This window comes from Rattus norvegicus, chromosome 2 (genome assembly GCF_036323735.1).
Source record: "Rattus norvegicus strain BN/NHsdMcwi chromosome 2, GRCr8, whole genome shotgun sequence".
Lineage (NCBI taxonomy): Eukaryota > Metazoa > Chordata > Mammalia > Rodentia > Muridae > Rattus > Rattus norvegicus.
In genome coordinates, this window is record NC_086020.1 from 236922083 (window position 1) to 236939430 (window position 17348).

General features: G+C 40.5%; 1 protein-coding gene across 7 annotated transcripts in view; it reads left to right on the forward strand.

Annotated features, from left to right (window-relative positions):
• Col24a1 (collagen type XXIV alpha 1 chain) overlaps window positions 1-17348 on the forward strand; it is a 257186-nt gene that overhangs the window by 49500 nt on the left and 190338 nt on the right. For 6 of the 7 annotated variants that reach the window (XR_010064497.1, XR_010064498.1, XR_005501386.2 and 3 more), the window contains 5 exons: window positions 359-403; window positions 1361-1414; window positions 2943-2987; window positions 13984-14037; window positions 15593-15637. Coding sequence is in view for 2 of the 7 variants with exons in the window: in XM_039103871.2 (XP_038959799.1) it covers window positions 359-403; window positions 1361-1414; window positions 2943-2987; window positions 13984-14037; window positions 15593-15637 (243 nt within the window). In the remaining 5 variants the exon portion in view is untranslated. Of the gene's footprint in view, window positions 1-358; window positions 404-1360; window positions 1415-2942; window positions 2988-13983; window positions 14038-15592; window positions 15638-17348 lie in introns of those variants that run through there. The other variant, XM_039103872.2, reaches the window with a different exon arrangement.

Genomic DNA, 17348 nt, shown 5'->3' on the forward strand with positions numbered 1-17348 from the left:
CCAAAATAGATCTTAGAGTAAGTTAAGAGTAACTCTTAACATAAGATATAATTTCCCAATTGAAAAATAACTTAGAGAAAAATAGTTTGTTGTTCCTGACAACACCTGCCAATGTTCTTTATTTATTTATATGTATATATATATTCATTATATATATTCAATATATATATTCATTATATGTAATGCCTTTTGGGTTCTGAAATTCCAAAAATCTTTGAGCATCTGTAAACTTCTTTAGGTAAACTGAGTTCGGAATTTTATAACCTTAGAAGCAATACCTTTTTGTAGTTTTATCAGTCTATTTATTAGCTCCTCAGGCATACTGTGCTATCCTGACAACATCTTTTGTTCACATCAGGGTTTAGCTGGACCAGAGGGTAACCCAGGCTCCAAAGGTGTCCGAGTAAGTAGCCATTTTTCATCATTTGTTAAGTATGCCTGCAAAAAGGAGAAGGAAAAGATACAAAGTATTTACCATTTTCACACTTAAGGGTTTTGAGTTTTATGCAATTTTAGTTAGAAAGGAATGCGTTTGTCATTTTCCCTTCAAGTGCACAGGAACCATCAGTCCCAACGAGGCTGTGTCCAACTCATTATTATGCACTTCCTATTCTTTACTTGTTGTTACTGCCCTCAGGATGTGCTGTGCTCACAGTGTAGCATCATTTACATAAGCGCACACCCAAGCCTTCGAAGACACAAATGAAGAGGGGAAGAGATTCACAGCAGTTTATGTTGGGAATGATTTGATGGTGCAGGAATCATCATCATTGTCTGGGGTCAGGAAACATCTGTGAAAAATGAAGTCAGCTTCACATCAGGGGCATCCCTTTACGCTTCTAAACCCTTAAAGGAAAATGGCAGCCATCTTTAGTCAGTAAGCGAACAAGGGAAAAATACTCCATAAATGGAGTGTGCTTCGAATTACAACCCCATAGTTGTCGTTGTTGGGTTTGCTGTGTACATCTGCAGCCTCTGTCTGCTTACCAAGGTTTATGTGCTGACACCCCTCCCCTCCCCTCACTGAAGTGCACGCTGGCCTGTGCCTCTTATAGTCTACCCTAGTGTATAAATGGTCTACGTGTTTTCCTGCCCCAGAGCCTCAGTGAAAGAGAGGCTTTGGCTGTGTCGATTTGCCGTCGCTGTCCTGCCTTGGGTTACACTCTACTCTTTCGTATCAATGAAAAGAGATTGGTGTGTAATGATTTGACAGAAAGCAGTAACATGAAGAGAAGCTGTTCATATCTTTACATCTTTAAATCTAATATTAATATACATAACATTTAAAATACTTCTACTTAGAATTTTATGGAGCAAGAAGTGAAATGAGACAACGTAACGATTGTTTTCTTGCTTGAAGGGTTTCATTGGCTCTCCTGGAGAGGCGGGACAGCTGGGACCTGAAGGAGAAAGGGTGAGGTTATTTCCTTCAACTATTACGTCTAAAGTGCTCCCCTGGGGATCTCATGGGGATCACAAACTCATCTATAGGGGAGGAATTCTTCCTGAACAATTAAACCAGGTCTAAGAGAAGTCACCTGCTAGAAGCAGTATTAGGTTTCTATAAATCCTAATGAAGTTTCTGTAGCAAACATTGTATGCCCATATCTGGTTAGAAAATTTAAATTTTAATTTTAAAAGGCATGTTAAAATATAAAGATAGGGATGTGTGTGACTATGCCTAGTCCTGATGAATTTCTTCCTCTCTGGGGATCATAGATGACCGTAAGTCAAGGTGATCATATTAAGACAGGTGCTTTATAATCAATTAATAGATACTCAAACTCAAAGTGGATTGAAATGGGAAAAATTATAAATAATGATGGGACTAGTACATGATTTACCAAGTTTGTGCACACACACACACACACACACACACACACACACACACACTACTATACAAACACCTCATATGGATTAACTCCTGTAATGTCCATTAAGTGCAGTTGTTATGAGATGGGGGTGGGGGCAGATACAAAGACAGCAACTGATCCTTGGCCACGTTCAGGATGTGACAGTGCTTAGAACATGGCCACCAGTGTTCTGGGTACCCAGCCCAACGGGTGACTATTACACTCTACGGCTTCTTACATGACCAGAAACCTGAAGAAAGGCTGGTGACATCTTTGTAAATGATGATCTGGAACAGTAAGGGACTCCTCCTCTCTGCCTTGCTTTACTGGAATTGGTTCACATAAAACTGGAAGCAGTGCAAGGATTTGATTAAAAGTGCTTGTCTCCAAACAGAAAGAGGAGACACAGGAAGACAGACATCCTGTTTTAGCTGGAGAGAGTAAGATGTTCCTGTTTGTCTGGTGTCCCATGATTGGTGGTGTGTCTACTCTTCACAGAGAACTATTATTACCAGGGAAGGCAAGGACCCCCTTTGAAAGCCTGAGTGACGTCAGGAATCTTCTCTGGAGAGAGAATTAGATCTATTTTTTTCAAGAATATATTGAAGTTAAATGAATATATTGAAACTTTTCTGGGCATGATTCTCATATATATTCCACTAATTGATATTTAAGAAAAAGAGCTGTGAACCAGAGCTTCCAGGGACTAAGCCACTACTTAAAGACTATACATGGACTGACCCTGGACTCTGACCTCATAGGTAGCAATGAATATCCTAGTAAGAGCACCAGTGGAAGGGGAAGCCCTGGGTCCTGCTAAGACTGAACCCCCAGTGAACTAGACTATGGGGGGAGGGCGGCAATGGGGGGAGGGTTGGGAGGGGAACACCCATAAGGAAGGGGAGGGGGGAGGGGGATGTTTGCCCGGAAACCAAAGAATTATTATTAAGTATTAAATAAATTTTTAAAAAAAGGAAAAAAAAAGAAAGAAAACTAAAGAAAAAAAAAAGAAAGAAAGAAAGAAAAAGAGCTGTGCTACCCAATGCATTCATTCAATAAATGCTTGCTTTTGACTTTTCTGTATTCTAGGGCACTCCTGGGGTCCGTGGGAAGAAGGGTCCAAAGGGGAGACAGGTAACTTGCTTCCTTGTCCTTGAGTGGGATCTAGTCGTGTTTGTTTCTCCATTCTTAAAGTGTTCCTGAGTGTCTCAGCCTTTGTGTTTGTTGTGCTACTTTAACATTGTACCGGATAAAACTTGATACAGTAAAGAAAATGTAGATGTAAAAATAACTCTAAATGTAATACTTCTTAGCTTTTTGATGTAGCTGCAAAATAAATTGTTGCCTTCGTGGCCAGGAAGTATAATGCCAGAACACACAGGAACAACTGAAAGCATGCATGGAAACACAGCTTCGCCCTGTCCTTCATGGCTAGACATCTTAAGTTCCACATAGAGGTGTCCAATCTCTTCACATCATGACAATGTTCTCACATAATGAATTCATGCTGGAGAACCACAGATGCAACAAAAAACATTACAAAAAAATGTAATGTTTTAAGGAAGCTTGCAATTTTGTGTTGGACTGTCTTAGTGGAATGCAGCCCTTGGATCACTGATTGGTTAGCTGTATGAAGATTTTTTCTTTCATTTCTTATATTTTCTGATTAAAAAGTATAGAATGTGAATTTTAGTACATAAAATTAGTCCAGAGAACTACCCTGGCTAGGGTAACAGAGCTAATTAAATACCCTTCTTCCATTTGTGGCATTTTTATGACCACTCCAAGATGGTTTTTAGGGTGGCAGTCTTACTGTACTATGATTGTGAAGGTGAAAAGAATCTTTCCCAATAGTCTGGCTCAGAACTTTGGTATTTATGAATACTATCTCAATGCCAGCAAAAGCGGGACCTGTGTTTCTGGCAAGTATGTTTTCTAAGGATCTAAATCTGTTACAAGTACATACACTTTGAAGCAACAGAACTCTGTGAATTTCCCAGTGTAAAGAACAAAGACTCCAATAATTACTTCATTTACTACCTTTCCCCCTTTTTTTGAACCTGCCTTTTAAATTCAATATTATTCTTTTGGACTTAAAAAAATCCCTATGAATAAAAAGCCAAAGTTAGGAATGAGGTCCTGAATCAGTTGCCTGCCTGTGGATCCTGTTCCCCTAAATGGGTCACCTTCTCTGTGGGAGAGGATGCCCCTAGTCTTATAGTGATTTGATGTGCTGGGGGGTTGGGAGGGAGAGGTAGCAGGAGGGGTGATACCTACAGGGCCCCACCCCCTTTTCAAAGGAGAAGGGGAGGGAGGAGTGGGGGCTGAGGATCCACTCGAGGAGGACATAATAGGAGGAGGGAGGACTCACATTGGTATGTGAAGTGAAATAAATTTAATAATTTTTTAAAAAGCCAAAGTTAGGGGCTGGGGATTTAGCTCAGTGGTAGAGCGCTTACCTAGGAAGCGCAAGGCCCTGGGTTCGGTCCCCAGCTCCGAAAAAAAGAACCAAAAAAAAAAAAAAAAAAAGCCAAAGTTATCTGTAACATTAGCTATCTGTAATATTTAAGTTATTTAAAACATTCAGTATTCTGAGCTTTGTAATGGTCCTGGAAAATAGCTCAGGATAGACTGTAGTGCCATTAAGGGTAGGAAAGGGGAGGTCTGAGATGTGGAATCAGTTCAAGGCAGGAAAACTAATACCCAACCATAGATGCAGTTACTATAAATCTAGCAATTCCTGCTTTTGCCTTCTACTCGAGCTACTTAGAAAGAGGTGTGACTTCCCCCCCCCCCGTGATATTCAGCCAAAACGTGATTGCTGTTTGATTTTTTTTTATTTTGAAGACTTCAATGTATTGAAAAAATCTATCAGACTGACTCGAAATGCAAAGTAGACCCCACACTGTGTTCTCCTGCTTCTATAACAGACTTCCAGGCCAATTTCATGACCGCTAGGATGGGGGCAAACAGCATCCCCACCACCATCAGTTAGGGAGCTTCGTGTGCTGTGCTACCTTATTACGCTCTATTTTACGTGACTAGGCATCGTGTTCTTTGCGTGGCAGCCCCATCTGCACACCCCAACACAACCCAGTCTCTGCTTATCCACTGTCAAGCTTCTAAGCAAAGCACGAAGCTGTTCAAATGGACAGTAAGCCAGCTTCATCGGCTTTCATCTTTTCTGCGCCTGTCTATGGCCCTAGTTTTTGCATCTTGTTCCTATCAAAGCTTGTTGTTACTAAGCAAGAAAAATCATTTGTAGTAATATATAAATAACTTCTCATGGTTAAAAAAAGCACACACATCATCCATTAATAATTACGTTAAGCGTTCAGAACCTGAGACAAACCAGTAGACAGTGGTTGGGATTGGTGAACAAATCAAACATTTCTCAAAGCCTTATCATAGCTGACTTGGAGGATCACTAATTTGACTGATGAACATACCTGGTCTTATACGGATATTGACTTGACCTTGGCATCAACCATATACAGGAAGGCTCCAGTTTCCTGACCCATAGTGGTCCAATTTATCCAGGGAGATTCATAGAGGACTTTTTGTTGCTTACTCCTTAGAGAATTATACATCATCATAATTATATGATGATTCTGTTGACTTCAAAGTGATGGCTCAAGGAGGGCTGGAGCAATGGCGCCGCAGTTAGAAACACTGGCTGCCCCTCCAGAGGAACAGCTTTGAATTCCCAGAGCCTCCATGGCGATGCATGACCCTCTGTGATTCCAGTCCCAGAGGATCCAACGCCCTCTTCTGGCCTCTGAGGGCAGAGTATGCATGTGATACACAGACATGCATGCAAGCAAAAGTCCCAAACACGTTAAATGAAAATAAATAGACTTAAATGCAGAGCCCAAGGAGGTGTAGAAAATGTAAAATGCAATGTGTTGTGGGAACTTTAATTCTACCTTCCTTCCTTCACTTTGTAAAACTGGCAAAGGTTTGTTGCTTCAAAAATATGCATTTGTACAAGAGACTGAGAATTACGTTTGAAAAATACACGAATCCAGTTTTCACTTACTACTGTTTATAGTAATTACTTGATCATATAACATGTTTGTTATACATATTCTTTCTCATTTTGGCCACAAAGTGGCTTAGCGATATGTATACGGCCACGCAATTAGAGCAAGAGGCAGTTTAAGGTGCAGTTGGCCAAGGCACTGTGGACCTCAGGAGGAGTTCTTACGCCATCCCTCCTATTAGCTACGTTAGTAGCATCTTTTCTGAGCTAACACTTACGAGAAAGTTGTTGCAAATCACATGTTTATGCTTCTGGCAAATGATTCCTTACTTTTGAGTAAACACAAACCATGAAATCAGCCATAGGGAATCAACTTAAGGATGTCTTGGTCCTTTAGTTGTTGAATGACATGGTAGGCTAGCCATGAGATGAACCCTTTCTAGACATTCTAGATATACCAGTGCTACTGAAATGGACAGACTTAAAAATGATTTATTGTTTCGCTTATTGAAGAACTAATTACAACAGAGGTAATTATCATTCGTTCTTATTGTTTTTTTTATTTAACATTTCCATTACAAGCTACTTCATTCAAACCTTACTTCCTTCAAAACTTGCTCCCTTGCAAGTGAAACAGTGTCTGCCTGCCGTACTTACCAAGTTAGCTGATATTTGCAACACAGAATTTCTTCTGATTCTTTTACCGTGATTATTACTTTGAAGTTAGACAATTGTTTTTGTTATGAATTTTCGATACTTCGGGGTCAAATAGTATTAAAACAGCCATTTTAGCAAATAAACTTCTTGGACTTGGGTTGTTGGTGCTGAAGTTTGCTCTCCCTTCTCCCATTATGGGATGTGGGGATGTAGGGGTAAGGTCGGTTGCTAAGCAGCACTTAGGTAAAGACCTTGCGTGACCCCAGCTGCTGTAAGTCCTTCCAGATGCTAACTGGGGCGCTGGGGCCTTTGGCTCTTATAGTTCTTATCTCTTTCTCTCTTGCTTGCATGTCATAATCAGATCAAAACTAGAACGCTAGAGCACTGAATACCAGGGGTCGCCCCTAGAACTCAAAGCACTATTAGTAAAACTGCCCTTTCAAGACTGACAGGCCCAGAAGAGGAGTCCTGTGCGTGCTTTCGGACCCATGATCTGAATCCAACTGGAGTTCCTTCTCCAGAGATCTCAGCTGGAGAAGAAAAAAAAAATCAAACAAGGTAGCAAACGATGTTTTTGAGTGAAACTTTTTAAAAACACCACAGTGGTGTTCTGTGACGCATGCTTCGCTGTGTATACATGAGAGGCATCTTGGAACCCATATGTGAGCCACTCTTTAAAGGCTCAAAGCAGCCATTCATTTGAAAAGTAGCAGCTCTTAAGCAAACTGTGTATGTGTAAGACCTGCAGATTTCATGATTTTTTTTTACATAATTCCACACACTTTTCAGTGCTGTTTCCAAGGTTCATTTTGTAGGACAGCAGTCAGAAGTTAATTCTAATGTTGCTTTCAGAAGTATTTAAAGGGCCACCAGCTTGATTTGTCACTAGAATGTTTATTGTACTAAGTCATATCGTTACACACACACACACACACACACACACACACACACACACACACATATATATATATATCACAGGTGACTTTCTGAGACTGAAGACAGACGTGAAATAGTAGACAGCATTTATTCACCATAACACCAAGACAACGATTACCAAAACAGACAGACAAACAAATCCGTGTTCTAGGCAGTGAGCTAGCTCATTTAGTAAAATAAGCCTTGTTAGACTGAAGACCTGAGCTCAGATCCCCAGATTTCGTGAAAAAAAAATCCAGAACAGTAATATGTGTCTGCAATTTTAGTGTTGGTGAAGTGGTAGAGACACACAGATCCCTGTCAGCTTGGGGACCCCCTAGTCTGGCCTCTGTGGTGCAATTCTAAGCCAATGAGAGACTCTGTCTGTAGCAGAAATGTGAGGACCAAGGTTGTCCTCTGTCCTCCATGTGAGTGCTATGAAGGCACACACCTGCATGCTCGCATGCACGCACACACGCGCACACACACACACACACACACACACACACACACAGAGAGAGAGAGAGAGAGAGAGACAGAGAGACAGCGAGAGAGAGAGATTGAGAGAGAGAGAGTGATTCACATTCTCTGAGGTTGCTCAAAAAGGCTTGATAGGACTAGATTACAAGTAGTCAAATCATATTACATTTAAAGTTTGAGAGTAAAACTATCCTAGGTCGTAGTCCTGGGAAAACAAAACTGAAACCCTTAAGGGAGGTTTACTTTTCTAAGTATAGAAGAGGCTGCCCCAGCCCCATCTTTTTCTCAGAGAACGGTTGGAGGAGTCTATTTAAAGTAAACTATGTTTTGGCTTCTAACCCCAGAGTTAAGAGTTGAGTATAAGCTCTCCGCTCAGCATCTGTTATTAGTGTCTATGTTTAGTCCAAGACAACTTTAAACATACGTAGAGGACACTATCATCTCAGAAGCCTACGCCTTCTGAGAAGTCAGAGGCAGTATTTTCTTTGCTTCAGGGAAAAAAATATGCAGTTCATTGGGTCATAAAGGGAACGCTGGAGTATTTTGATAACCGTTAATTTTCCAATGCTTTCTTCCTTGTTCAGGAAACTGATACCTAGTTTCTGATTTCTATTTATGGAGCTATCTTATTGCAACTGTATTTGGGTAACTACTATATGAAGACTGTGTAGAAAGTTCCAGATTCCAGGACTTTGAATTTGCCTCACCCATGAGAGAGGGAAAGAGACACCCACTGCTCATTTGGAAAACCCCAGACAAACATGATTTTACAGGGCTGTGTCACCCGCAGGTGGTGAGTCAGCTGGGACATTGTGCTCAGAGCTGATAACAGATGGCAAATGTGGGGAGCCTTGTAGGTCATCAAAACAAGAAGCATAAAGTGAAGTGTGGTGGGTAGGCCTAGTGTTTGGGGCTGTTTTATTTGAAGGAAAACAGCAGGTGTAGTTAATAGGTGTGTGTGTTCCAGATACTTTTTGAGGTGAGGGGAAGGAGTTCTCAGAGTAGGAGTGCCTGGTGATGGCCATTCTTCAAGAGCAAGACAGAAAAGACTCTGAGAATGTAGGCGTGGTCTAACAAATCCTGCCTGGAGTGGCTCAGAGTCCTACAGAAGTCTGTCATCAGCTTGGCTGAGATGCCAGGCTTCACTTTGGACTCACAGATCTAACTGTCCTGGCTGTGAGGACAATGAGGATACCACAGAGACTGCTACACTCCAGAGACATCTCTCCAGCCTTCACTGTGTCCTTCCTGAAGAATCTTAAAATGCTAGAAATAGGTGTGTGTGTGTGTGTGTGTGTGTGTGTGTGTGTGTGTGTGTGTATGTGTGTGTACTTCATCTTTCTAACTCTAGAAAAAATGTTCTGGTCTCCCACTACTTCTTAGAAAGATATATCTCTCCATATACTGGTATGTCAACTCAGTGTATCTTATCTATAAAACTTATTATAACTATAGTTTATAATCACCCTATTTGTGATAACTTTTATTTAGTGTAACTTTAGGCTGAATACAGTTTTAAACAAAGAAAGTATATTACATAGAAGTATTTATATTGTTTTTATTTTTTTTAATTCTGTAATGTGTAGTCATAACAATTTGATGGTTATTTTCTTATTCTATACTTATTACTTTTATGATTTCTTTGTAGAACTAGGAAAGCAATCCTTTTTTATCATTGTTTCACATATCTGAACACACTACAAGTATCTATGAGTGATCTAAAATATTAATACCATCTGTATATTCAAACAAAAGTGACATTTTATGTTTGAAAACGTCCATGTTTGGTAACAACATCATTGTTAGATTCAGGAAGTAGGAAACGTATTCTTTGAGCTTTATGGGGTTCTGCAGGTCATAAACAAACAATGAACAGGCAGAAAAAGCAGCTGGGTGACATGTCATTCAACATTCAGTGCCTAGCCCTACCATAGCATGCCGTATAATTTTAGACACCACCGTAGTTACAGTATATTAGTCATTCAACGCTATTTGAAGATAACTTCAAGCAGGTGTTTTTAAACAACAATAAACAGATATTATTATGTTTCTTTGAGTTGGAAACTTGATTTTGAAACTTTATTTGAGCATCTGATTCATGAGCCTAAAGTTAATATTTGGGCAGGTTTTATAGTCATCTAAAGGCTTGACTGAGCTGACGGGATCTAACTTGAAGGAAGTTTGCTTACTGGTTGGCTGGGTAGATGCCAGTTGGTAGTGGAAGATCTGACTTCCATAGCGCTATGAGAGACATGGACTCTTCTTCCCCAGAGATGAGAGACAATGCGTACCAAGTACAGAGGCTGCAGCATCTCTTAGCTCCATAAATCATAATGCACCTGCCATCTCAGTTCTCTGTGGATCATAAACATCAGCTGTGATTTGACATGGAAAGGGACTATATAAGAACAAGAGTAGCAAGGATCCAAGAACATGGTAGTCTTAACACTGAGGCTACCTGTCACAATATTGTGTGGTCCCCAGAGACATCCTGAGCATGTCTTCTATGAAAGTCTGAAAGTAACATTAGTTGGAGACAGAAAAGACATAAAATTAGGATGAGGATTTGCTCATGCAGTAGAAACACTATGTAAGAGGAAATGTGTGTGTGTGTGTGTGTGTGTGTGTGTGTGTTCATGTAATTGATTGTAGTGGGCTTTCTCACATCGCAATTGTGGTTCTTAATAATTCAAAGCTCCTGTTGACCAGTTCCCATACATACATTTATATATGATCCCAGGGGTCTTAAAATTGATGGTAGCAATAGATGTACTTGCAGAATGACAAATACTTTCCATCAAACAACACCTGATGGTTTATGTCTATATTTGCATATGCATTAGATGCAAATTTTCTTCAAAATGATAAACACCCTTTTCATTGGTAAATGAAAATTGAAGTGTAGGATGATAAAGTTTTAAAAATACAAATATTTCATTAGATGAGGGGAAAACTGTTAAGGTAAATAGGAACACTTGACCCTGTTTGATGTCGATGTTCATTGACTTGAGCCTACAATGAAGCAGCAGCAGCTTTCTTCAAACCAGTGGCAGGCTTAGGAAACTAGCAATGGTGGGTAGATTCCCTGACCACTACGATCAGACAATGTGTGAGAGAGGCTTTGTCACTCTCTACTTAATGATTAAATTGGTAGTTTTATACAACTATGGCCGCTTGAGTTTTGCAGTAAGGACCCAGGCAGTGCTCAGCAGAATCTTGTGCTCACACCACCGAGTATTGTTCAGGACACCATGGGGCCTCGTCACCAACATCTGAGGTCTATATCCAAGCTCATTCGATTCTGGGAAGAAGTTACTCTCCAAAGTTGGAGACTTGAGGATGGGGGCTTCCTACTAGCGTTGAGTCAGCTACCACCAGGTCACATAGCCTATCAGCTTCTAGACATCGGCCACAACTGTTTGCCCTGTGAGATTGTCCACGGAGCTAACACCACCAAGCTGGCCAGGAATATCTCTATTGATTTTTCTGGTTCTAAGAATTTTGCAGATTCTGTAGTGTGATTTTGGCAGTCGTATCCGTCACTCATCACCATATACTATTTGTTCAGTAAAGCAAGTCACACATGTGAGTCACAGTGAAAGGGGTGTGTAGTGTTTCATGAAAACAGGAAAAGACATGTCCACTTAGTAGCAATATTTTTAACTTGATGAACAAGATATATATATATATATGTATATATATGTATATATATATGTGTGTGTATGTGTATATATATATATATATATATATATATATATATATATATATATATATATATATATTTGGCCAACTTTGCAAAGCTGGGGTCATCAGAGAGGAGGAAGCCTCAACTTAGAACATGCCTCCATACAATCTGGCTGTAAGGCCTTTTCTTAGTGATCAGTGAGAGGATCCCAGCTTGTCATGCGTGGTGCCATCCCTGGCCTAGGCCTCCTGGGTTCTATAAGAGAGCAGGCTGAGCAAGCCACAAGGAGCAAGCCACAAGAAACAAACCAGTAACAAACACCCCTCCATGGCCTCTGCATCAGTTCCTGCCTCCAGGGTCCTGCCCTGCTTAAGTTCCTAACCTCATGGCTTTTGATGGTGAACTGTTATGTGGAACTTTGAGTGAAATAATCCCTTTCCTCCCCAAGTTGCTTTTGGTCACAGTCTTTCATCACAGCAGTAGTAAACCCTAACTGAGACAGAGACCGTCATGCTGAGCACAGTGATGGGTTGCAGATTCCTAAACTCCTTGACAACAACTTGACTTCCCAGGACAGTGAGGGCAGAATCCTGACACAAACTTCCACTGTTGCTAAAAGGAATAAGGTTACAAAGTGTTCAGCCACACAATTGCTGTCCTGGTTGTTATTTTTGTGCTCTAATTAAACAGAAAGAGAAAGTGTGCTTTTTATGCAAGTTAACTGTTTTTTGGGAACATCATCTTTTTCTGCTGCTAAACTATCGTCCAAACATATTCACGTATGCACTGGGGGAGCCAGTAATTTAAGGCAGTCTTTTCAATACAATATTTAATTGTGACTTGCCAGAATAAGGAAGGTATGGGTCTAGTTGCATATTTTATTTTGTTTAACATGAATTTTAAAATGAATATTTGCGATAGTGAATAGCATAAGCCTTCTTGTAGTCTTTAACAAAATGTGAACCTTATAGCTGGCGATGCAGTTCAGTGAGTAAAGGCTTTGGTGTGCAAGTTTGGTGACCTAAGTTGGATTCCTGGAACCAATATAAAGGCAGAAGGAGTGTGCCAATTCCATAAACTGGTCCTCTGCCCACCATACGTGCACCATGACATGTATGCCATGTCACCTTGCACATACATTATGTAAACACGTGTACAGCCCCAAATAACGATGCTGCTGCTGCTGCTAACAAAAGGATCGTAAACTTCAGGAAGATCAATGACATCATCATAGAAAAGTCTTCCTACATAACATTAAGCACAAAGAACCGAGCATTAAATTATACGGTAATATAATTTATGATGGGAAAACCTGATGTCTTGTCACCCTTCAAAGCTTCCCGACATGGAATTCTTAGTAGGCACTTGGCACTGTGAACACCTCACATTTGCAGCCTTCAGGTGTGCTGTGCCTTCCCCTTATAAAACTGCCCTTCAAATACCGAGTCTTCACGTTTTTCTCTTGGAATGGTAAATCGAATGCAGCACTGCACAAAGACTCTGAAATTGGACTTCCTTTGTGCTCGTTACCTTCTCGGTACTCGTTATCTTCCTGACACGAGTATCCCCTGGGTAGCACGTTGTAAAGACTGGATATACGTAAATCACACTGTGGATAAAGCAGTTAAGATCCGGGAAGTGCTTGCCGACAGTCACTCTCTGGTTCAGGCCCAGGCACCATGTGGGACATCAGAGGTAGCATATGACAGAGTCTTGCTTATGTTCCCTCTCATTTGGTGACTGGGTAATGATGAAAAAATTCTCTTTACTACTTTACTCTTCTCTGTATATAAAATAATGTTTTAAAACTAGAAATAGTGCTTTTTTTAAAAAAAAATAATGACACTTAATTCGGAAATTGGATTAGAAATAATGGTTTAGGAAATTGATTTTTTTCTATTTTAATCTCTCTCTCTCTCTCTCTCTCTGTGTGTGTGTGTGTGTGTGTGTGTGTGTGTGTGTGCGTGCATACACTTTTGTAAGCAAGAAAGAGGTATCAGCCTCAGTGGCCATCTACCTTGGCTTGGTTGGTTTGGTTGGTTAGGTTTTGTTGTTTGAGACAGGATTGCACTCTGGCCTGGAGCTCAGCAGCTTGACTAGGCCACTGGCTCTCTGGCGCTCTGGTTTTCTCTCTCTCTCTCTCTCTCTCTCTCTCTCTCTCTCTCTCTCTCTCTCTCTCTCTCTCTCTCTCTCTCTCCCTCTCCCCCCCAGCACTGAGATTATAAATGTGAACCACAGTATCTACAGACCATGGTTCTTTTACGTGAGTGGGTGCACATTCCACCGACTTACCATGTCCCTGGACCCAGGACATACGCACTTTCTGTTACGAAACTCATTCTAAAACACAGTGGAAATGAGTGTAGATATATTCTGGCTCTGATGGCAGTCTTCTTGCTCTTCATTGGCAGGGTTTCCCAGGTGACTTTGGAGACAGAGGCCCTGCTGGTCTGGATGGCAGTCCTGTGAGTATTCAGGGATGGTCCGTCCTTACAGTCTAACATTGTCCCCATAGCAACTGCACGTGGCATCCTTAAAAGCGTATTTACAAACTGTACGGCTGGACGGTTTCCACACCTCTGGGTGCACTCTAGTTTGTTGCCTTTCAGTGTGAGAGATAACCCAAGGTTGTTTAGATAAACCTCCATCACGGCAGATGGCCATTAACGTTAATTCCTTTAACCATGTTTAAGTGACTTGGGTAAACATGGTCACAGCACCGACCTCCACATGTGAAGGCCCTCACCGTGCCTCTTGGTTGCATTACGTCAGAAAAGAGAGGGGTGGAGGGCTGGGCCAGCACTGCGTGAAGTTGCTTGGCTTTTTCTCCTCCTGCACAGCCTGACACCTTCTCTCCAGTCTATGCTATACACGCATTACTTACGTTAGATTTTTCAAGCGATTAGACCCACTGTAAATAAATATTCATGTAGTGTAAATTGTGATTAGTCCCTAGATTTATTTATATGTGAGTCAGTATCACGAAGAGTGTAAACATATTTTCTTTTTAAGATTCTGTTTCCAAATTAGCATTAGTCAGATAACTTGGTAGGTTTATCCGAGGTTCTGCTTGTGTCTGAGTCATGGGGTTTAGGAGAGAAGTAGAACTGAGTCAGCTTATTAAATCATTGAGTAATGTTTCAAGTAGAATATTTACCAACCTTTTCTTGCCTGGGATTTTTTGGAGGACAGGGGCTTCTAACTTCAAGTGTAATGAAGTAAGCATTATTTAGATTGTAAAATGTCTACATTGTGTATTTATGGTCCTCATGTGACTCTGTTATTTAATTGCTTGCCAATTTTATATATCTGGAATCTATTAAAACTGGACTCAGCATACTTAAAACATGCATTGCAAAATATGTTCTTTATTTAAATATACAATCACTCTTATTGAGTATAATTTAAGCCTTTAAATACAAAAGTAAACTGTATGTTTTCAGATTGATTTATAGGTTTTCTTCAATATTCACATCTGTGTTTCAAAATGTACACTTGATCTTAGCCAAAAGGCCGAGAAGCGATCAAAATGTAAATCAGAGTGGGGAGAGGCCATTCCTTCCCCTCATTCTTGTAAATTTGGTGACACATAACATTATGATTTTTATAATAATGAAAGCAGGTACTACTTATATTCTTTACATGAAAATAAAGGTAGAGGTTTTTAAAAGTGTTCTTCTAAAAATGTGATGGGTAGTTTTAGCTAGCTGAAAATATTCTCCTAAGCTCTGTATACAGACCGCCTGTTACTTCAGACTACAGATGAGGAAGGTCTGTAATATTTATTCTGCAAGCAGTAATCAAGTTACTGATTGCATTTTTTATCTTTTATAAAGAACTTAGAAGACAGAGAGAATTATTTATCGTAACCTAGAGGGTAGTTCTAACATCCCAAAGCAGTTTTAAAAGAATAAAAGTAGTTTGTGCTTTTCAGCAGAAGATAATTTTGACATATTGTTTCCCTGGAATATGTGACATCATTTCAGAAATGAACACGTTTTCGCGTTTCTTTCATAACAGGGTCTTGTAGGTGGCATCGGACCTCCCGGCTTTCCAGGCATTAGAGTGAGTATCACTAATCACCACTCTTATGAAGTAGCTTATTATGCAGTTTAAATTATCAGCTGTGTTTTAGAAACTTAGCCAAATGAGCTTTCGTGTCATTGCCAGGTATCTGCCCAGCTTAGGAATAATTTTTCAAACAGACATGAAAGTCAGACTAGTAGTAGGAGTGAAAAAGGTAACTGCAGCCTTCGGGTAAGCTCTCTCCCATGGCTTAATGTGCGTGTGCATGGATACACTTATAACTGTCAGGTTTAAAGAATCCAGAGGGACTTGGTTTCTTCAAAGGTGTCACATAGAAAAGCCAACTCCTCTTCTTGTAAGAGTTGTCTTCATCGCCCAGGTGGGAGAGCAGCAGAGGCTGATTATTCTTGGCCTCCATTTTTTCCCCGGGCTGCTGGTTGCCATCATTTGCTTAATTGCTCTAGTGACATGGTCATCTGCGAGTACGGCAGGCATGATTGGACATCCAGAGCTCAGAGCTTTCCATGACGGATTCCTGCGAAGTTTCAGGAATCGGCTGGTGGCTCCTTCATTTAACGTAACGAACGTGTGCTTTTGGTCTCTGTCTTTGACTCAAAAGGCTCTCCGCAGCCTATACCTCCTCTTTGCCCTAGGGCTGTAGCGCAGACACCCTTGGCTACGTTCCCATGCATCTTCAGTCTGTTCTGCCTTCTGGGCTGCTGAGTAGGGAATAGCGCAGGACCTTCTGCTTACCTTGATGATCTGAAACTCTCACAGAGCTACCATGCGTTACTTGCCTGTAGTATTCCAGGACAATAATTTGCTAGCATATCAATGTTTTGTACTTACTACTCAATTTTTACCTTAGACTCTTCTGTTTTAGTAAGCTCTTTATAGTATTTTTTCCCCTAATATCTCCTGGTCCCAGAGATGTTTCTTTTAGAGTCACAAGAATGTCAAATAAGATATCACACATTCCACTAAAATGCCAGATTAAGTATTTTGAGGAAAATTAAACTAAGACAAAGCAGCTTTAAAGTGTTATATTGTCTATGAGAAAGTAACACAGAGACTTTTGGGCCATAAATGTCTCTCTGTCATCAGATGGATTGTTTCTGGACAGATCCCAAACACAGAAATTTATTGTAGTTTTGAGCCTACCAAAGCTATGAGCTTTGAATAAACTATCCTCTGTAGAACGACTGTTTCCTATTGACAAGGATTTGAGATTGCAAGCAGTGATATAGTTCCCTTGAATATTTTATTAAACTAGAAAGTATTACCATTTGCTACTAAGGGTCCCATATATTTCAGGATTAAATGCATCGGGAGTAATGTGTCTCCTTTATCCGTCACAGACTTTAAGGCTCTTCCAAAGCTACCAACGTTGTTTTCCATTCCGAAATGAATACCATATAAATGTAGGCGAGTGCCTATGAATTAGTGAAAGGTTGGGAACTAAAACTCTAGAAAGGGCTGTATAAAGTAAAAAATGTATTTTAAAGTTAATCCTTCAGGGTCCATTCCATGTTTTATCTCCAACAGTAATGGCCCAGTTCTTAGGTTGAGTCTAGGGAGGGGCAGGAGAATGTCTCCTGCATGTGCTCTCAGCTCCTGTACAGAGTAAGAGGCTAGGAGGACATGTGCTAAGTGGACTTGGTATTGCACTGTGTCTTCAAAGGCTCGGAACATTTCATGAAGGAGAGCATGAACATGGAGCATGGTCAGAGGAAAGCAATCCTAGCTGAGT